At 45.9% G+C, this 23200-nt stretch overlaps 1 protein-coding gene across 1 annotated transcript in view; it reads left to right on the plus strand.

The window, feature by feature from the left end:
- Positions 1 to 23200, plus strand: part of LOC147019683 (sodium-coupled neutral amino acid symporter 2-like) — a 170531-nt gene that overhangs the window by 106904 nt on the left and 40427 nt on the right. The window contains exons 8-9 of the mRNA XM_085894324.1: positions 6931 to 7023; positions 19263 to 19338. Coding sequence (XP_085750450.1) covers positions 6931 to 7023; positions 19263 to 19338 — 169 coding nt within the window. The remainder of the gene's footprint in view (positions 1 to 6930; positions 7024 to 19262; positions 19339 to 23200) is intronic.

Genomic DNA, 23200 nt, shown 5'->3' on the forward strand with positions numbered 1-23200 from the left:
TCTCTCTCGACTCTACTCTCTCTCTCTCTCTCTCGACTCTACTCTCTCTCTCTCTCTCTCTCGACTCTACTCTCTCTCTCTCTCTCTCGACTCTACTCTCTCTCTCTCTCTCGACTCTACTCTCTCTCTCTCTCTCTCGACTCTACTCTCTCTCTCTCTCTCTCTCGACACACTCTGTCTCTCTCTCTCTCTCTCTCTCTCTCTCTCTCTCTCTCTCTCTCTCTCTCTCTCTCTCTCTCTCTCTCTCTCTCTCTCTCTCTCTCTCTCTCGACACACTCTGTCTCGACACACTCTGTCTCGACACACTCTGTCTCGACACACTCTGTCTCGACACACTCTGTCTCGACACACTCTGTCTCGACACACTCTGTCTCGACACACTCTGTCTCGACACACTCTGTCTCGACACACTCTGTCTCGACACACTCTGTCTCGACACACTCTGTCTCGACACACTCTGTCTCGACACACTCTGTCTCGACACACTCTGTCTCGACACACTCTGTCTCGACACACTCTGTCTCGACACACTCTGTCTCGACACACTCTGTCTCGACACACTCTGTCTCGACACACTCTGTCTCTCTCTCTCTCTCTCTCTCTCTCTCTCTCTCTCTCTCTCTCTCTCTCTCTCTCTCTCTCTCTCTCGACACACTCTGTCTCTGTCTCGACACACTCTGTCTCTGTCTCGACACACTCTGTCTCTGTCTCGACACACTCTGTCTCTGTCTCGACACACTCTGTCTCTGTCTCGACACACTCTGTCTCTGTCTCTGTCTCTCTCTCTCTCTCTCTCTCTCTCTCTCTCTCTCTCTCTCTCTCTCTCTCTCTCTCTCTCTCTCTCTCTCTCTCTCTCTCTCTCTCTCTCTCTCTCTCTCGACACACTCTGTCTCGACACACTCTCTCTCGACACACTCTGTCTCGACACACTCTGTCTCGACACACTCTGTCTCGACACACTCTGTCTCGACACACTCTGTCTCGACACACTCTGTCTCGACACACTCTGTCTCGACACACTCTGTCTCGACACACTCTGTCTCGACACACTCTGTCTCGACACACTCTGTCTCGACACACTCTGTCTCGACACACTCTGTCTCGACACACTCTGTCTCGACACACTCTGTCTCGACACACTCTGTCTCGACACACTCTGTCTCGACACACTCTGTCTCGACACACTCTGTCTCGACACACTCTGTCTCGACACACTCTGTCTCGACACACTCTGTCTCGACACACTCTGTCTCGACACACTCTGTCTCGACACACTCTGTCTCGACACACTCTGTCTCCACACACTCTGTCTCTGTCTCTCTCTCTCTCTCTCTCTCTCTCTCTCTCTCTCTCTCTCTCTCTCTCTCTCTCTCTCTCTCTCTCTCTCTCTCTCTCTCTCTCTCTCTCTCTCTCTCTCTCTCTCGACACACTCTCTCTCGACACACTCTCTCTCGACACACTCTGTCTCGACACACTCTGTCTCGACACACTCTGTCTCGACACACTCTGTCTCGACACACTCTGTCTCGACACACTCTGTCTCGACACACTCTGTCTCGACACACTCTGTCTCGACACACTCTGTCTCGACACACTCTGTCTCGACACACTCTGTCTCGACACACTCTGTCTCGACACACTCTGTCTCGACACACTCTGTCTCGACACACTCTGTCTCGACACACTCTGTCTCGACACACTCTGTCTCGACTCTCTCTCTCTCTCTCTCTCTCTCTCTCTCTCTCTCTCTCTCTCTCTCTCTCTCTCTCTCTCTCTCTCTCTCTCTCTCGACACACTCTCTCTCTCTCTCTCTCGACACACTCTCTCTCTCTCTCGACACACTCTCTCTCTCTCTCGACACACTCTCTCTCTCTCTCGACACACTCTCTCTCTCTCGACACACTCTCTCTCTCTCTCGACACACTCTCTCTCTCTCTCGACACACTCTCTCTCTCTCTCGACACACTCTCTCTCTCTCTCGCCACACTCTCTCTCTCTCTCGACACACTCTCTCTCTCTCTCTCGACACACTCTCTCTCTCTCTCGACACACTCTCTCTCTCTCCACACACTCTCTCTCTCTCTCGACACACTCTCTCTCTCTCTCGACACACTCTCTCTCTCTCTCTCTCGACACACTCTCTCTCTCTCTCTCGACACACTCTCTCTCTCTCTCTCGACACACTCTCTCTCTGTCTCGACACACTCTGTCTCGACACACTCTGTCTCGACACACTCTGTCTCGACACTCTCTCTCTCTCTCTCTCTCTCTCTCTCTCTCTCTCTCTCTCTCTCTCTCTCTCTCTCTCTCTCTCTCTCTCTCTCTCTCTCTCTCTCTCTCTCTCTCTCTCTCTCTCTCTCTCTCTCTCGACACACTCTGTCTCTGTCTCGACACACTCTGTCTCTGTCTCGACACACTCTGTCTCTGTCTCGACACACTCTGTCTCTGTCTCGACACACTCTGTCTCTGTCTCGACACACTCTGTCTCTGTCTCGACACACTCTGTCTCTGTCTCTGTCTCTGTCTCTGTCTCTGTCTCTGTCTCTGTCTCTGTCTCTGTCTCTGTCTCTGTCTCTGTCTCTGTCTCTCTCTCTCTCTCTCTCTCTCTCTCTCTCTCTCTCTCGACACACTCTGTCTCGACACACTCTCTCTCGACACACTCTGTCTCGACACACTCTGTCTCGACACACTCTGTCTCGACACACTCTGTCTCGACACACTCTGTCTCGACACACTCTGTCTCGACACACTCTGTCTCGACACACTCTGTCTCGACACACTCTGTCTCGACACACTCTGTCTCGACACACTCTGTCTCGACACACTCTGTCTCGACACACTCTGTCTCGACACACTCTGTCTCGACACACTCTGTCTCGACACACTCTGTCTCGACACACTCTGTCTCGACACACTCTGTCTCGACACACTCTGTCTCGACACACTCTGTCTCGACACACTCTGTCTCGACACACTCTGTCTCGACACACTCTGTCTCGACACTCTCTCTCTCTCTCTCTCTCTCTCTCTCTCTCTCTCTCTCTCTCTCTCTCTCTCTCTCTCTCTCTCTCTCTCGACACACTCTCTCTCGACACACTCTCTCTCGACACACTCTGTCTCGACACACTCTGTCTCGACACACTCTGTCTCGACACACTCTGTCTCGACACACTCTGTCTCGACACACTCTGTCTCGACACACTCTGTCTCGACACACTCTGTCTCGACACACTCTGTCTCGACACACTCTGTCTCGACACACTCTGTCTCGACACACTCTGTCTCGACACACTCTGTCTCGACACACTCTGTCTCGACACACTCTGTCTCTCTCTCTCTCTCTCTCTCTCTCTCTCTCTCTCTCTCTCTCTCTCTCTCTCTCTCTCTCTCTCTCTCTCTCTCTCTCTCTCTCTCTCTCTCGACACACTCTCTCTCGACACACTCTGTCTCGACACACTCTGTCTCGACACACTCTGTCTCGACACACTCTCTCTCTCTCTCTCTCTCTCTCTCTCTCTCTCGACACACTCTCTCTCGACACACTCTGTCTCGACACACTCTGTCTCGACACACTCTGTCTCGACACACTCTGTCTCGACACACTCTGTCTCGACACACTCTGTCTCGACACACTCTGTCTCGACACACTCTGTCTCGACTCTCTCTGTCTCGACTCTCTCTCTCTCTCTCTCTCTCTCGACACACTCTCTCTCTCTCTCGACACACTCTCTCTCTCTCTCTCGACACACTCTCTCTCTCTCTCTCGACACACTCTCTCTCTCTCTCTCGACACACTCTCTCTCTCTCTCGACACACTCTCTCTCTCTCTCGACACACTCTCTCTCTCTCTCGACACACTCTCTCTCTCTCTCGACACACTCTCTCTCTCTCTCGACACACTCTCTCTCTGTCTCGACACACTCTGTCTCGACACACTCTGTCTCGACACACTCTCTCTCTCTCTCTCTCTCTCTCTCTCTCTCTCTCTCTCTCTCTCTCTCTCTCTCTCTCTCTCTCTCTCTCTCTCTCTCGACACACTCTCTCTCTCTCTCGACACACTCTCACACTCACTCGACACACTCTCTCTCTCTCTCGACACACTCTCTCTCTGTCTCGACACACTCTCTCTCTCTCTCTCTCGACACACTCTCTCTCTCTCTCTCTCTCTCTCTCTCTCTCTCTCTCTCTCTCTCTCTCTCTCTCTCTCTCTCTCTCTCTCTCTCTCTCTCTCTCTCTCTCTCTCTCTCTCTCTCTCTCTCTCTCTCTCTCTCTCTCTCTCTCTCTCTCTCTCTCTCTCTCTCGACACTCTCTCTCTCTCTCTCTCTCTCTCTCTCTCTCTCTCTCTCTCTCTCTCTCTCTCTCTCTCTCTCTCTCTCTCTCTCTCTCTCTCTCTCTCTCTCTCTCTCTCTCTCTCTCTCTCTCTCACACTCTGTCTTACTCTCTCTCTCTCTCTATCTCTCTCCCTCTCTCTCTCTCTGTCTTTCTCTCACACTCTCTCTCTATCTCTCTCTATCTCTCTCGACACACTCTGTCTCTCTCTCTCGACACACTCTGTCTCTCTCTCTCGACACACTCTGTCTCTCTCTCTCGACACACTCTGTCTCTCTCTCTCGACACACTCTGTCTCTCTCTCTCTCTCGACACACTCTGTCTCTCTCTCTCTCTCTCGACACACTCTGTCTCACACTCTCTCTCTCGACACACTCTGTCTCTCTCTCTCTCTCTCGACACACTCTGTCTCTCTCTCTCTCTCTCTCTCGACACACTCTGTCTCTCTCTCTCTCTCGACACACTCTGTCTCTCTCTCTCTCTCTCTCTCTCTCGACACACTCTGTCTCTCTCTCTCTCTCTCTCTCGACACACTCTGTCTCTCTCTCTCTCTCTCTCTCTCTCTCTCTCTCTCTCTCTCTCTCTCTCTCTCGACACACTCTGTCTCTCTCTCTCTCTCTCTCTCTCTCTCTCTCTCTCTCTCTCTCTCTCTCTCTCTCTCTCTCTCTCTCTCTCTCTCTCTACACACTCTCTCTCTCTCTCTCTCTCTCTCTCTCTCTCTCTCTCTCTCTCTCTCTCTCTCTCTCTCGATACACTCTCTCTCGACACACTCTGTCTCTGTCTCTGTCTCTCGACACACTCTCTGTCTCTCTCTCTCTCTCTCGACACTCTCTCTCTCTCTCTCTCTCTCTCTCTCTCTCTCTCTCTCTCTCTCTCTCTCTCTCTCTCTCTCTCTCTCTCTCTCTCTCTCTCTCTCTCTCTCTCTCTCTCTCTCTCTCTCTCTCTCTCTCTCTCTCGACACACTCTGTCTCTCTCTCTCTCTCTCTCTCTCTCTCTCTCTCTCTCTCTCTCTCTCTCTCTCTCTCTCTCTCTCTCTCGACACACTCTGTCTCTCTCTCTCTCTCTCTCTCTCTCTCTCTCTCTCTCTCTCTCTCTCTCTCGACACACTCTGTCTCTCTCTCTCTCTCTCTCTCTCTCTCTCTCTCTCTCTCTCTCTCTCTCTCTCTCTCTCTCTCTCTCTCTCTCTCTCTCTCTCTCTCTCTCTCTCTCTCTCTCTCTCTCTCTCTCGACACACTCTGTCTCTCTCTCTCTCTCTCTCTCTCTCTCTCTCTCTCTCTCTCTCTCTCTCTCTCTCTCTCTCTCTCTCTCTCTCTCTCTCTCTCTCTCTCTCTCTCTCTCTCTCTCTCGACACACTCTGTCTTTCTCTCTCTCTCGACACACTCTGTCTCTCTCTCTCTCTCGACACACTCTGTCTCTCTCTCTCTCTCTCGACACACTCTGTCTCTCTCTCTCTCTCTCTCTCGACACACTCTGTCTCTCTCTCTCTCTCTCTCGACACACTCTGTCTCTCTCTCTCTCTCGACACACTCTGTCTCTCTCTCTCTCTCTCGACACACTCTGTCTCTCTCTCTCTCTCTCTCGACACACTCTGTGTCTCTCTCTCTCTCTCTCTCTCTCTCGACACACACTCTGTCTCTCTCTCTCTCTCTCTCTCTCGACACACACTCTGTCTCTCTCTCTCTCTCTCTCTCGACACACTCTGTCTCTCTCTCTCTCTCGACACACACTCTGTCTCTCTCTCTCTCTCTCTCTCTCTCGACACACTCTGTCTCTCTCTCTCTCGACTCTCTCTCTCTCTCGACTCTCTCTCTCTCTCTCGACTCTCTCTCTCTCTCTCGACTCTCTCTCTCTCATTCCCCAACCAAATTTACCAAAATGTTCTTCTTCCCCCGCAACGCTACTCCAACATGCATGTTAAAGTCCCCTGCGATGCACAACATCATGTCCAGCTCAACCATTTCCACCGTCCTCTCCAGTGCATCCCTGAAGTCCTTCTTTTCCACCCCAGTCGTTCACGTTTGTTGCTCATATACCGACATAACACAAATTGCCTCTAAACCACCAACCATGCCATAACTATCCGTCCCTCCCATCTTTCCACTCTGACCACCTGCTTGCTGATCTCTTCCGATTAGTCACACACCATTACTCCTTCCATCCCCACCCACATGCAACAGTTTGTATCCTCCAACCAACCTCCTTGCCCTGTCTCCTTTCCATTTGGTCTTCACACACACACAACACTTCCAACCTCTTTCTCTGTATCATCTCCACCATTTTGACCCCTCTCCCCTCCATTGATCCCACATTCAAGCTTCTGAACTGCTGCCCACTTGGCTAGTACCATCTTGATCAGTTTGGGCCACTCAGGCCATCAATCAGCAGCGCTCCAAGATGGAAATTCACGGCAGTTTCATTTACTGTAAATTTTAATTATCATATCTAGTGGTTTTATTTTTTTTTTTTTCCATCTAATTTTGAATGTTTGTTCTCCATTTCACTCTTGATTTAGAACTTTTGAGCCATTGATCCATTTCAACACAAGTCTTGTAGAACCATGATATAGCAAAAAAAAAATTGTTGTTGTTGTTTTGTTCTTAGAAACAAAGTCATATGAGCAGATGGGATACATTGCTTACAGGTGGTTTGGGAAAGTCATGGCGTCTCTGTCAGTCATGTTGCAAAACATTGGAGGTAAGTGGAGAAACTTGTTTGCAATGTTCTCATTTTTATATACTGTGTTTTTCAGCATATAAGATGATTCTTCCCCCCCCCCCCCCAGAAGTCTGGGCCTCGACTTGTACTCAGAATTGACTTATCTGTGGTTTCGACATTGAATTGCATAAATGAAAAAAAATTGCAAAGTGTGCTATTTTCTGAAATAAACTACATAATTGCTCATTTAATACGCACTACAGGGAACATTCAGCGATTGGGTGAGAAATTAAACGTTAATCCACTCACTGACGCATGCAAAATTATCCAAACAATACTGAGCACGCACTCACCTATTACGTTTCATCCATCCCTTTCAATTCTTATCATAGGTATCCATCCTCACTACATCATGTTAAAATGCCTCCCGTAAAGTCACCCAAGTCGTACATGGCAGCTTTTAAGTTGGAAGTTAAGTTCGCTGAAGAAATACAGCTGCACACAAGAAATACGGTGTCGGTGAGAAATGTGTCCAGGACTGGCGTAAAGCGAAGGAAATGGTGCGGACTACCGAGAAAACCAAGAAGGCTAATCGTGGCTGCAAAACTAGGTAGACAATCATTGAGGATAATTTTTTTATTATTATTATATTTGCATACATTTTCGAGGCTTGTATAAGAGCTAAAGGCCCTGTCACACCTTGACGTTTTAGCCAGCGTATGCCGACGTATGAAAAATTTGGCGAATACGTTATGGGTAAGTTTTGTATACGTTAAGAGCACGCTGGCATACGTCGTAGTACGCCGAGCTCGACAAATTTTAAGCATGCTCAAAATTTTTCGACGTGCTTGGTGTATGACTCACACGTTCCGCATATGCTGGCCATAAGTTGCAGGCACGGTATGCGATCGTTGACGCACGTCGACTGCGTTACTTGTAAGTTACTCATAAATCGAAATACGTCGAGATAATGTCTAGCGTACCCAAAACTTATTTCTAACCTATGAGTAACGTGCTTTGAACCTATGTATAACGTATCTCCAACGCATATTGACGTATTTGACATCTTCCGGACGACCACAGAACTTACTGAACGTGTTTCTAACTTACAGCTACCGTATAATGGCGTATTGGCAGCGTTTAGGGGAATTGGTATATAAAAATGGGGTTCACAGGAGGAACCCGTCAGTGTTTCAGACTCTTGGTGAGTACATGTCCATGTCAGTAGTATCAGTAGTAGTAGTAGTAGTAGTAGGTGAGCGTGTCAGTCGTAGTAGTAGGTCCATGTCAGTAGTAGGTGAGCGTGATGGGGAGGGTGTGGGTGATGATGGATCCTCCTTGCGTCCGCGTCCACGACCATGGCCAGGAGACTTCTTTACAGCATTCTTCGAAGTTTTCTTCGGCATGACAGTGATGTTGACACCGATGTCTAGTGCGGTTATGATTTGAATTGTCGAGTGGCAGCCTTTTAATAGGCTACGCCACGTGATCGTCAGCGATACGCTGCTGCACGCTCTGCATAATTTAGACTATCGTTAGGCATCGGTTGTGAACGCCGACAACACGCTAAACATTCGTTGGTATAACTTATCTATAACTTATCGAAACATTCTGTGTACGTTACTAATAAATTATGCATACGTCCAACTCGTTATGAATACGCCCAAAACTGAGAAGAAAAAAAAAACGTCGATAGTTCAGCGTACGCCAGCGTTTTACATACATTTTGATACGTTGCCATACGCTGGCTAAAACGTCAAGGTGTGACAGGGCCCTAACACAGAACATACAACAAAGGGAGCAGGAGACAAGAGGGGCAGGAGAGGGAAGCACAAAACAGTAGGAAACTGAGACAATTAGGAGATCCGTGGAAGGGGGAGGGATGGGGCATGTACATGGGGTAAACAAGATGGCCACAACAGGGACTTTCAGGAAGAAAAATCAAGTAATTTGTAGGAGGTGGGTTTGGGGTGGATTCATGGGGGTAGAAAAGATCATGGTTTTGGATGGGGGGAAGATATGAGATGGTGGTGAACAGCTGTTTTTAAGACCTCGAGGGAAGAGTGGGATTGATGAGCGTGTGAGAGTTTGTTCCAGAGGTGGGAGAAAAGAGGAATGAAAGGGTGAAGGTGAACAGTAATTCTTGAGTTTGGTAGTTTCACCAGAAGGGGATTGCTGGCAGACCTTGAGCACCATATGGAAATATAGGGGGGACAGATCACAGACAGAACAGGGGGGCAAGGCCGGAGAGGAGATGGCAGAAGACAGCGCACTGACCTGCCTGTGGTGAGAGAGTGAGAGGCCCAAAGACTCAGCCTCACCGTGGGAGATACCAGTGATCCTAAAAGCCTTGGTTTCTACAGCATGAAGCCAAGCTCGGTGTGAGGCGGGAGCACCAGCCTCGAGGAGAGAGCAGTACTCCATCAGACTACAGATGAAAGCTTGTACTCTGAGCTCAGGTATACCAAGAACAGACTTTGCATGATGGAGGATTCCTGGTTGGTGACTGGCTTTGGAGGCCAGCTTGGAAATGTGGCTTTCTCAGGAAAGATCATAGCAGTTAGTGATGCCCAAAACCTTGAATGAAAGGAATTCTTCAAGAAGATTGTTGAGAAAGTAGATGGGTGGGTAGGGGGGGGGTGTTTCCAGGTGGTCCTGGTGCAGAGACATAGTCAGAATGTGAGATTTGTCAGGATTGAGACATGTTCCAAGTGTTTGACCAGCCTGTGATTTTATCCAGGTCTGCAGAGAGTGAAGAGGCTGCTGATCTGAGGGACAACAGATGGTACGGCAGAGGGTGGAGTCATCAGCAGAGATATAAAGAGGATTTTTTTTTTCCCCAGAGTTTGAGAGATCATTGATGAAAACCAGAAAAAGCACAGAGCCCAGAGCACTGCTTTGAGGAACTCCTGTCTGGGCAGGAAGAGGAGATGAGAGAATTCCATCAAGAGCCATGTGTTGACTGTGATTGGAGAGGAAGTCTGCAAGCCATTAGTGGAGATTACTTCCACACCATAAGAAGAGAATTTGGTGAGCAGGGTGGGGTGCCAGACCGTATCGAAAGCTCACGATGTGTCGAGGGAGATGGTCTGATCTCATGTCTGGCATTTGAGTACCTCCATCCATTGTTGAGAAAGCAGAATCAGCATGTCCAGGGTAGAGTGACCTGGTCTTAACCCAAATTGATGATCAGAAATTAAGCCATGGAGAAGAGGAAGGATTTGATGTCGGAAGCGATGATAGATTCCATGACCTTCCTGATGACTTTGAGCAGGCTGATTGGTCTGAAGTTGCAGGGATCTGTTTTTGTACCTTGGAGTTTGAGAAATAGGTGCTGACTCAACGTGCCACTTGTCGAGGACTTATCATTGTGCAGCTGAGACCGCAGGCCAAACAAAAAGACTGTAAATCAATATGATAACAAATGCGTTGAAAAACGATTTGCATTCCTAGTTGATCTGAAAGGCCGTCCCACAAAGTAATTCAAATAATATGCACAAAACAGCTCATCAATATTCGTAACCTCGGAAGTACCATATGCAGCGATGCGTTGTGACAGTCTCAGGGTGGAATTAACACCTCTATTGTTCTGACTGACAGTTTTGCTAACTACAGTAGTTTATCAAGCTTTGTCTTATTCTCCAAATCGATTTGTCTATGATTGAAGAAAAGAAAAATGGAGAAATTGGTCAATTTGACTTGTACTCCACATTGACTTGTAAGCCGTTCACCATGTGTTCATTTTTACTGTCTTTTATTTTTACATTTACTATTCAATCTTCAAAAACGTATAGTACACTTGCTGTAGGCAATAAGGAATCTCATAATTTCATCGTTTGCTAACACACTCATTGTAGTTGACTCTTATTCCCTTCCCTTGTTACAGGAGATTGTTCTGAGTGATTATGGGTCCAACCCTTCTCCTGTCCTTTCCACTTTAAGAAAAGAAAAAAAAACAATTCCATGTAAATTTTCTCTTTCGTATGAGCAATCACTAGGGTAAGCCACATATTTTGGTATGTAAGATACGTACATGTGTATGCATGAATGTGCATGGATCTTTACCACAAAATCCATCGTGATTTGCAACCATTCTTCTTTTCATCACAAATCCATCAAATTGACGTTCCGACGAGTGCTCAATTATCTTGGAGGCAAGCGATGCGTAAACAAAGCAAGACGTTACGCCAGTTTTACCTGTTGTTGGCTGTTATCAACATGGAAAGCTCGGCGTTTTGACAGATGCAAGCATGGGGGAATTGGCTGTTTGTTGTGTGTCGTTTGGATGTTAAACTTAAAGTTTTGGATTCCTTATAAACAACAGACGTTGTTACTTTTGGCAAAAGCATATTTCAACAAATAAGATATCAATTAGTTCAAATCCAGCATCTTTCCTTACCAACTTGTACACATTAAGAACCCATTCACTTCTATCAGAGTGTGGAGCAACATACAGTATCAATTTATGAGCAATTATTTGTGGCTTTGAATTTGTCATTTTCATATTTGTTATATATATATATATATATATATATATATATATATATATATATATATATATATATATATATATATATATATATATATATATATATATATATATATATATATATATATATATATGGCCCAGCGAGGAGGAGTGATGTAAGCAACATTTTTTAATGATATAATGATGATAGGGGAAGGGTTAAAATAGTGCTATATGGCATTAACTCCAAAATGGCCGATGTGGCCCTTGCATCACTCCTCCTCGCGGCGCCTCATATACATATGTACATATATATATATATATATATATATATATAATTTTTAGGATACGAAGTGGAGGAAGAGCGAGAGCACAAAACAGATCAAGACGAAACATAACAAAAGGAACAGCAGGAGGAGAAGAGAGGAAATACCAACAGCAGGGCAGAGGGAGAAAATGATGGAGATGGACAAACAAGGGATGGGGGAAGGGAAGGGGAGAATGCAAGAGGTGGACAAGATGGATACAGAAGCAAAATGTGAGGGGTGGGGGGATGATTTAATGGGTGTGGAAAATATAGTTTTGGATGGGGTTGATATGAGGTGGTGGTGAAGAGCTGGAGGGAAGAATGAGATTGAAGAGAGTATGGAAGTTGGTTCCACAAGTGGGGGGAAAAAGAGCAACAAATGAGTGGAGGTGAGCAGTGGTTCTGGATTTTGGCAGTTTCATTAGGAGGGGGTTAGTGGTGCTGGTGGACTGCATGCATCCTGCAGATATCTGGGTGGGACAAGAGCAAGGTGTGCAAGACCATAAATGAGGTGGAATAAGACAGACCGATGACCTGTCTGCAATGGGAAAATGATAGGCCCATAGACTCAGCTACATCGTGAGAGATTCCAATAATGTTGAAGGCCTTAGTTTGCACGGCGTCAAGCTGAGCAAGGTGTGAGGCAGGGGAGCCAGCCCAGATGGGAGAGCAGTACTCCATCAAGTTGCAGATGAAAGCCTTGTAGGTAGATAGGAGTTCAGGTGTACCAAGGAAGAACTTTGCATAATGGACGATGCACAGTCAGCATTTCCGAAAAGGAAAGCCATGCTTGGTATTAGGTGGCCTGGAAGTCACTTTACCCCACCCTAGTGAGTGAAGCATTAAAGACATTAGGTTGTGCTGGTCTGATGTAACGTCGAAGTACAATACTGTAATGCGATGTTAAAATTTTAAATACAGTAGCATGCTGTCTGCCAGTGCAGCAACGACAGTCACGTTGCCCGCGAGTGGAGAACCGACAACCTGGCAAACACTCGGTGGATGCTGCGTCGCTTTATCTCCCAGTCTCTCAACGTGTTTTGCCCTGTGGTGAAGTGTACTTCAATGTACTTAAACATATCTAATATGTACTTGAGTGAATATCAAGTTAAGTTGAGGTGACAGTTTTTTCCCTGTCAACGCATCCCCCATTATAAAACTTTCTCAATGGGGAAATAGTATCCAAATAACATTGTGTCGTATAACATCAGTTTCTAAGGAACGCATTGACAACGTTAAAACGGCAACTTGCTGTGCACATTAATTTGATATAGTTGTTCAGGGCTGATGGAGAAGCTTGCACAAAAACATATACATGGGTGTTTCAAAAAGAGTGCTGCAACTTTAAATGTTTATTTTCAAAGAAACAGAAACTTCAGGAACATGAAACAAACATTTCTTAAAAGCTTCTGACATGGTATTTTCTATCACTGATTGCTTTTACAGTAAGTCATTGCGAGAGTTGGTGAGAGCCCAAGGTCTGACATTGGCATTTACGCCAAATGCTTGTAATTTACATTCTCGATGTGTGCCCCTCTGCAGTTCAGACAGGCATTGGTCCTGACTCCAAAGTTCTGTCCAACTTTCCTGTAGGTCTCATGTGGCACTGCCTGGAGGTAGTCTGACACCTGCTTCAGATCATCCAGTGTGGCAGGGTGGTTGGTGTAGAATGTAGATGGAGCCCTTGGCAGCCCCCCAAGAACCAGTCGTCCAGAGGGTTCAAGTCTGGGCTATGGGATGTCCAGTCATGAGCGATACCCAGGGCAACGAGGCGGTTTCTGAAGAGCTGCCACAGGAAAGTGATGGTGTCACCAGTTGTATGCGGGGGTGCACCATCCTGCATAAACCAGGTCATGCTGAGCTAGTTTGGGGTGACCTTTTGGGCTAAATCATTTTGGAACTTCTGGAGCACGGCTCGGTAGCGCTCACCATTGATCGTCACCGTCATGCTGTTTTCATTCTCAAACCAGTAAAGCCCTAGCATTCCCCATCTGGCATTGAAGGTGCAGAAGCATGTGACCTTAGGCCCTTTCAGGTATCTCTCGGTGATCTCAGGTGGTTCTGCCCCCCCCAGAAAATGTTGTTGTGGTTGTTGATGGCACTGTTCAAGTGGAAAAGGGCTTCATCACTGAACCAGATCAGGTTGATCCAGTTTGGGTACTGCTCCATCCTGTCACTGAGCCAATTGCATATATCAAGTCTCCTCATGTCATCTTGACTCAGTTTATGCCTAATAGAGAAGATGTATGGGAAAAGCTTCAGTTCCTTGGTGAGGAGACGCCAGACTGATGTTTGTTTGATGCCTAGCTCCCGGAAGCACCGGCGATGTGACTTCTTGGGACAGTCCACTGCAGAATCCCGCACGGTGTCGATGTTGGCTTGGCTATTGGTCACTGATGCTGGCCTGGCACTGTTGCCTTTCCTCTGGTTGTGCACTGTACCCTTGTGCTCAAAATGTTTCACAATATGTTGAATGGCACAATTTGTGGGTCCATCACATATTTTGAGGTCGTATCCCCGGCACATACGATTCCGGTCGTATCCCCGGCACATAAATCTACATATGATTTAGTCTCACACCACAGAGCCACCACTTTTTTTCTTCTGGTTCACTGTCAATGGCATAGTTGAGCTATGGAGCTAGAAATCCCAGGGATTAAATACCACAATAACATTACCAAACTCTGAAAAGGAAAACAGTTCAGTCAAAAAACAAAATAATGGCAGGAAGTCAAAGTTGTATCAATCTTTTTGAAAAACCCTGTATGTATATCACTTGCAAAATAGACATTAGGGGACACAGTTGTACTTTTACATCATAACGAGGACATTATTATTGTCAGACCAGGTCAGGCCAGATCAGATCTGCGACTTGGTACGGGTACTGTGTAAACCTGCACAAACCTGTTTCATAGTCGGGTTCTCAGCGACTGAACCGTATTCCCCACGAGGCTTCCTGGTGAGGAGGGTGCATCGATATGGACACTCAGCAGGAATAAAAACAAAATCTGTAAAATGGCGGAAAAGCTCATTGTGAGCCAACGGCCATTCATATCTGGTGCCCAAATGTGTTTGCGGATGTTCAACTGCAGTTGGGTACCTCTTTCTTGGAGGTGGGTGGCAGGATTTGCACTCTGGCCACAGTAAAACACTCTATTCCGCAAAACACATTAAAAATGCAGAGAAAACTGAAAACTCTCTCTGTCGAGTACTTCCTGTGCAGCTGCCCTTCGTCGAGCAGCTCGGATTTGAGCAAAGCATTCAGGACCCCCATTCCTTGATAGGAGGAAAAACACAGGGTAACCTTCCTGGGTCGAATTGCGGTGGTATGTGTCTGGGTGGTGTTGAGGTGTCGTCCACCAGACGGTGGTCTCCTTGGGTTAACCTGAGGCGGTCCCTTCGGGAGGGGTGGGGGGGTGCCGGGAATGTCCTATCCCAAAGAGAGGATGATCACCTGTCTCTGCTATCATCTGAGCTCCAGCGTTTGGACATCAGTATTGCAGCACTGAAATTAGGAGACCAGTTCGGGGTGAGATCATAGCAGGTGATTACACCGACTACTGGTCTGGTCACTCAGATGGTTACGATACCCAAGGGGTTGCTGTTGCTGTGTCCAATAAGCTGACTCCAATGATAATTGGGGTAACCCTGGTCAACAAGCTTGTTATGAGACTGAGGATTCATCACTCCTTGGGTGTCATTTCCCTGGTGTCCGTATATGCTTCGACTGAGGCGAGAGATCTCACTGTGAAGGAGGCATTCTATGCCGCGCTCGTATTTGACAGGTGCCCAAGGCGAGATACTCTTCGAGTCTTGGGAGATTTCAATGTATCGACTTGAACTGATAGGGATGGTTATGAGACGTTGTGGTCCTCATGGGTCTGCAACTGTGAACCAGAATAGCACCAAGTTCCTTGACTTTGCAAGAGGTCATGGACTGAGTGTGGCTGGTTCATGGTTTCAGCACCCAGAGGCTCATCGCTGGACTTGGTATTCCAACGCTGGTGGTGTGGCAAAGGAGATTGACCATGTGCTTGTTGATGGGCATTGTTGGATGATTCAGAACTGCAGCATCCACCAAAGTGCTGAGTTCCTCAATACCGAACACAGGCTTGTTGTAGCAACTCTGAAGTTGCAGCCTAAATCCAGGCGAATGGTACCATCCCAGCCTAGGCTGGATGTTGGCAAGCTGAAGGATGAGATGGAAGCTGAGGAGTTTGCGAACAGGTTGAATGGGGATTTAGGGAGTCTGGGTGTTTTGGGGAACCCAAAAGAGTTGTGGAGTGCCTTCAAGACTACCCTCCTTGATGTTGCCGTTGGATGTCTTGGACCCCACTGTGAGGCGAAGAAGAACTTTGTCTCCCAAGTGACACTGGACACCATTTACCAGAGTTTCAGGGCCAGGCTTAATGGCAGAGTTGTGCAGGGAGTTGAGGCGAAAAACTGTACTTGCACTGAGGATGGATAAGGAGGCTTATGTGCGAGAAATCTGTGAGGGGGTAGAGCATCACCTGTGGCCAAGTATTTCTCCTCCTGCTTGCAGAGGAATTTGTGCATTGCATTCATCCAAGCCCATCCCTCGGTGTACTTCAGTTGGAGCGGAGGGTGGTGGGCTCTTGACAGAGGACTCCAAAGTGAAGGCCCGCGGGGCCAGCAGCTGTACCAGGCTGATCTACCAGCTGTTGAGTTGGATGTCAGGAATGTAAACTATCCCAACTGCTGACCCTCCAATTAACTGTGAACCACCCTCATTTGTGAAAACACAGGCTGTGGTGAACCAGTTGAAAGGGGATAAAGCTCCTGGGAAATGTGGCATCCATGCTGAACTTCAAGGCTGGTGGAAATGCTGTACCCGTGTCATTGCATGCAGTTCTGTGCTGTCTGGAATACAGGCATCATCCAAACTGACTGGAAGAGGGGGCTTGTTGGCCCTCTTTGGAAATGGAAGGGTGATTGCCAGAACTGCAACAGCTATCGAGGGTGACGCTGCTCTCAGTGCTGGGCAAGGTCTTTGCTCGAATAATTCTTCATCGGGTTCGTCACCATCTGCTTGAGCACCAGCACCCAGAGGTCAACAATTTGACCCTATCCTTGCTCTTCGGGTCCTCCCCAATCACAGATGAGAGTTCTAGGCAGGGCTGCTCACAGCCTGTGTTTATCTCCGCAAAGCGTTACATTCAGTGAATCGGGATGTCCTTTGGAGGATTCTCAGTCTTTGTGGGGGGAGGGGCCACTGAAATTGATCTAATTTTTGAACTACACTCTGGTACTGAGAGTGCTGTGAGGTGTGGTGATTCCATCTCTGACTTACAGTATGTCCAGTGGTTACTGGAATTTGTCAGGGGTGTGTGTACTGCCCCCCCCCACATTTTTCAGCACTTGAGTGGACTGAATTCTGTGGAGGATGTCAGAGAGATCGATGTGCGGTGCATCGTTTGGTAATGGTCAGATCTCTGACCTTGATTTCACAGATGATTCAGTCATCCTTGCGGAGATGTTGGATGTCCTTATGGGGGCCCTCGAGGCACTGAATGAGGCGTTGGAGTTGCTCGGAGTATGGGTTTCCTGGGTCAAAACTAAGATCCAGGCTTTCAATGACACCTTGAAAGCTGCTATCTTGTTTATACCTCTTTGTAGTGAGGATGTTGTAGTCACAGAGAGATTCACTACCCTTGGCAGTGATATTCATGTCTCCACATGTTGTGAGCCAGAAGTCGATCGACGTCTGGATCAGGCCTGGGGAGTCATGGATTCACTGGATAATGGGGTGTGGCGCTGCCGTTACCTGTGCAGGAGAACGAAAGTCCAAGTCTTCAGGTCCTTGGTGCTTCCAGTCTTGCTCTATGTATGCGAGACTTGGACTCTGACCAAGGATCTGAGACAGAGACTAAATTCCTTTGGTACCAGGTCTCCGGAGAATCCTTGGCTATCGCTGGTCAGACTTTGTGTCCAACGAGCGGTTGCTGAGTGAGACTGAAATGAGATTTGTTACCTGCATAGTCCATGAGCATCAGTTGCGGCTGTATGGACATGTGGCTCGTTTTCCTGACGCTGATCCTGCTCACCAGATTCTCTCAGCGAGGGAGTCTCGTGAATGGAGGAGCCAACGGGCCGACCACGTGCCTCATGGTTTCAGCAGGTTGGTCGGCATCTCAATCCCTTCCTCAGGGATGGCCAGATGGAGGCCCCTGAAGGACTGGCGGAAAGTGGACGTTGCGACGCGCTGCTCCAGCGCATGCTCCCTTACCTGATGAGGACAGTACGATACTGGGCAAATCTGCATAAAACGGTACAGTGTAGGGAATTTGTTTTGGGAATTCCCACCATGGTGGGACATCGACTCAGATGTGAGCACTAAACATACCAGACCTTTGGGGATGAAGGTAGGCAAATCATCTATAATTATTGTTGAGAATTATTGTATCTTCACTGCTTAGACTGAGCCTTTTGAAATGCTTACCGAAGGTTCAGGGAGTAGCGAGTACATACATCACATGCAAGATAACTTTTTCTTTTAGATAATGGTGTACTTGTAATGGGTGTCCCATATCATGAGCAAGGGGTTCCAGATGTGAATGCTAAAAGGGCCAGTCCAATGTTCAGAGGTCATGGTTTTAAATCATTGAAATGTTGATGAAGACTTGAACTATTGAAGATTCAAATCCAAGTTGCCAATAAAATTGGCTGAAGAGAGTAAATTGGTGAAGGTCATACTACTAATTTTTGAAATTTAACATTACATTGAGGCTATTTCTATACTTTGAGATGAGAACTCTTATTAGGTGGGAAATTGCAACTAAGTCGACGATTTTAAGGTGTTTAACGGGAGTAACGTCATTTAAATTTTCACAAGATTGTAGATGCTTGTGTGCAGGCCCAGTTGCTGCAAGAGTAACAAAAGCATGCATAGTAAGGTCTCGATACATAAGTGTTCATTATCTGTGGATTCAGAGTTATGCGGTCAACATAATTCCGCCAAAATTCAATATATGCCAGAAAATTTCAGTTATGCAGTACACACCGTTCTGTAGTTCATAAGCTGGACACTTGGTGTTGATGGAGGAAGAGAGAATGGCAGAGAGAGCAGCTAGGTTGATGAGGCAAGGTAGGAGAAAAAAGGTAGACAGTGGTTGAGATGGGAAGATTGTGTGAGGGGGGATATCAATAAGGTGGGGGTATTTTGGAGAGTGGAGACAGTTGCCTGAGGACAGGGAGGAGTGTTGTGGTGGAGGCAAGGCAGAAGCTTGGTACCACTGGTACCACTCCTTATAAAGGGAAGATAAGGACAAGAAAAAGAAGTGCAATATACATATCAAGATACATAAATTGAAACTTTAATCAAACTTTTTTTTTCTCTCTCCCATAAGTGTTAATTTGCTTAGCTGTGTTGTCATGGTTTTGCCATGTTTTTACTTGCATGCCATTTAACATGTGCAGTCTTGTGTATGCCTAGTCTAGAGGAGGGTTTGTCACATCTGTCTTTGGTTTGTCATTTTGTTTCAGCCATGTCCACTTACCTGTTCATTATTAAAAAAGAGTTGCCAGCCCTGCTTGAAGAGATAACATCTACAGATTCATGGTGAGTTAAGTGTACACATTTCCTTGTTTTAAAACCCCCAATTGCAAAAGATTCCTTCCAACCATTGATGGAACAGAAAGAACTATGCTGGAGGGGCTGTAGTATTCAGGTTTATTAGCAAACTGTTGCTAGAAATTCTTATGTTTTTGAGAATTTTGTGATGATATTTGAAGTGCGGTAATGTGTTTTGCAAGCAAACTTTAAAGTGCCTTTTCCTTTATTCCATTCACAAAGAGTAATAAAAGTACTCGAACTTTCAAAATGTAAAATGTGCTACATTCCTTAAATGCATGGTTCTACCATTTGTAACCTTAAGGCCCAATGATGCATGTGTAAGCTTAGACCATGTTATCCGTGGTTAATTCTGCACTGACACATCGATAGCATATTGGTCACAAATTGGTAAATACAATCTACGTGGAATGATCATCGAATAGTGAAAAGGAAGTGAGGTATGGGTGAAGACCTTGTCATAAGCATGGATCATCATGAGAATGAAGCAATGGTGGGCTGTCCTGTCGTGTAGCTAAACATCAAATGCTTTTGACCGAGCCGGCCCCAAATATTTGGGACATTTTTAGAAAGTCTTTGACTGATCAGTCATTATATCTCTACCATCTTTATTCGGAGCAAGAAGTTTTTTGTTTTTTTTCAGCCTTGCAATTGGTAGGGTGTATGTTGTACCCCAGACTTGGATTTTGGCTGTTCGGAGATGTGCATCGGGTCCTTGGTAGGCTTCAATCACTCTGCCAGTAGGCCACAGTGCATGAGGTAACTGAGAAATGATGATCATAACTACCTGATCGGTCAAGTCTCTTTGCCACTTCTGGCAAGGCTGATGACTCAGAAGGTAGCGCGATGAATTTACCCCAATAATTGTCAGCAAGAACTTGTTTACGACGCCAGTGGAGTTGGCTTAGCAATTAATTTTCTGTATGTTCAACCTGGCGAAGGGTGCATCCTAGCGTTCAATGAGGAGCACATTTGCGGTGATCGGTTCCGGATGTCGTAGGTCTGAAGACATGTAAACAAAGGGCATGGAGTTCAAGCTCTTTCATCGTTTATAAAGATAGCACACAGCACGGGCTCATTTACTGTGCAGTCACCAAGTACGAGGTGAAGTGCATTCTTCACAGACTTTATATCATGCTCGTATGTTCCACCAAAGTGCAAAATGCTTGGCATGCTGAGTTGGAGTCTCTTTCTGGTCATCAAGATGCTGTGCGGCTGAAAGTGCTATGGATGTGAAGAATTCTCATGGTTTGGCATCTTCACCATGGAAGTTGGTAGCCCGATCTGATAAGATTTTCAACTGCTTCCTTTGGCATGAGATGAGGCATTCGGCATGCCATTTGTAATGTGTTAGGGTCAAGGTACTTCGGGAGATTGAGGTTTACACAGAGGGTAGATGGGCATTTGAATATATTGTCACAGTCATTCTCTATTCTTTGACCGTTTTTTATTATTTTTTGGTGGTGAATAGACATCAACAAGGATCATTCCAAGGTTTCATTTCCCATCACCAGTAACATTTTCATTGAATGAGCTCTGTGATCACAACATTAGATGCACACTGTCATTTGCTGATATGTCTGGGAAATACAGTTTTGAGTTTCTCACACTATTTTCTTTTTCAGTGCAATTTTAAAAAGATGATTTCTCTTCCCAAGGATATGGCCATGGTAACAATTTCAGTAAAGTAAACATCCAAACTTGTTATATTCAATGTGACGCGCATGAAATTTGCTTCACTTCACCAACACATTTTAGAGAAAAAATATTCGTCAAACTTGGAGAAAGATGTTTTGCATTGGCTAAATTTATGAGCACAGCCCACTTTGTTGAGGACACTTCAGAAGATCAAAAGGTTAATTGGCTGCTGCACAAAATGCATTGAAGGTGATGGAGATTGAGAATAATGTGACATGAATAGTGTTTGTCATTGGTATGATATCAGTGATGTGGGTAGGGTGATGGACCTTTTGGGATGGCCCTCATGTGTAGAGATATCTTGGATGTATCCACATTAATTAGCAGCATATTGATTGCCCTGAAAGAATATCCCATAATTTTAGATAATTTGCTCAACCTGACATTTTTCAGGTTAAGCCAAATTGCTTTGGTGGATAATAATTGCTTTATTAAGAATCTTAATGGAAGTGTAGTAGTTTCAACAGCTCATATATAAATATATAAATCCATTATTTTTTATAATGCGTTTTATGTACAGTAGAGTGTACATAAGTACAGATTGTCAAAATTATTCTCTTCTTTCACATGCAGCACAAGGCTGTGTGGTAGAATCATTGACTGAGGGCGTGGCTGTGCCACTAATGCAGTGCCCTCTATAGGTTAGAGTAGGAATTTGGAATTGGTTCAGGGTGCTGGTGATAGTTCGCACCCTCTTCATTAAGGACACGGTGCTTGGTGGACGTTAAAGATCTCACAAACTAATGCCTGTAGACCTAGCATCCATCCGAGGGATCGCACGCACATTGATGAATCACCCTGCCTGTGAAACACCGGGATGACAGTTTATGGCTGGACCGAGATTCAAACCCAGGCTCTACAGCTTAGACCCAAGTTCGATGAGTGTGCGTACTGCTCGGCCATCGTAAAAATAATCTTAGCACTGACAATTGAATGATTTGGTTGGCCCGTTTGATGTTCCCATTTGAGAAATTAGCTCATGATCTTGGGAATCCAGGTTCAAACTGGAAGGGCACTCGGTCGAGAGCCAGGCTGATTTGTGTACATTTTGTATCCCACTAATGGGCTGGATCTGGATTCGGATCTGAACTAAAATTTCATCAGCTGTTCTTGTCATCTAACCAACTCACCCATCAAGTTTCGTCTGAATCTGTCCATAACTTTTTGAGATATCGTTCTATATGTCGTTTTAGCCCCCATCACTCAATGGTGAAGAATCGGTTAAAAATTATTGGACCTGGATCCAAATTCCGATTCTTCACCAATGTCAAATCGATTCTTCCTTGTTACATACCCAAGCTCTCCACAAAATTTCGTCCATCCATCCACAACTTTTTGACATATTTTGTTCACAGACAGACAGACAGGTAAAAACATAACCTCCATCCACCTTCGGTGGCAGAGGTAATTATATGTCATCTTAATTTTTCCTTTGTCTGGCAGTGACTTTATAATTTGGCTAAAAATGTATTGTCTTGCATCCTTGACATACTCATAATAAACATACAGGTTTTGTCACGAGCTTTGAGACACTTCAATAAAAATACACAAGTAGTACCAAAATTATACTTAGATGCGACGGTGATGTGGTTGGAACAGCAATTTGGCTGTAAAAATTAGAGGAGATAAAATTAAAATTTGAGCAATTTCGATGACGCTTCTTTTCACAACGAGTCACAACGAACCTATGATGGGACATTGACCAAACTTGGTATAAATGTATATTATGATGCAAATATAAACTGATTAGATTTTGGCATCAATCGGTCGAAGGCCAGAGGTCACGTGAGGTAAAATATGATACTTGGGAACAGCTAAGGGATTTAAATGAAACTTGATACAAGTATGTATAATGATGTAATGTGGGTGGAAGCATATCGGTCGACGTCATGAGGTTGAAGAGTGCCGTTCTAGTTTTGTATACAATGTCTTGGCTTATGGAGGAGCTCGAATATAGAATGGTTGTGGACATAACGGAACAGTAGAAAGAGAGGGGGAAAACACACCAACAGCAGGGATGAGGGACAAAATCGAGGGAGATTTGGAGAAATAAGGGAAGTGGGGAAGAAGAAGGGCGAGTGGAGGACATGGGGTGGACAAGATGGATACAGAAGCAAACTCTCAGGAAGGAAAAACTGGAAATGTGAAAAGA

Source organism: Eptatretus burgeri, chromosome 9 (genome assembly GCF_056783735.1).
Source record: "Eptatretus burgeri isolate ZD-2024b chromosome 9, Ebu_testis_v1, whole genome shotgun sequence".
Classification (NCBI taxonomy): Eukaryota; Metazoa; Chordata; class Myxini; order Myxiniformes; family Myxinidae; genus Eptatretus; species Eptatretus burgeri.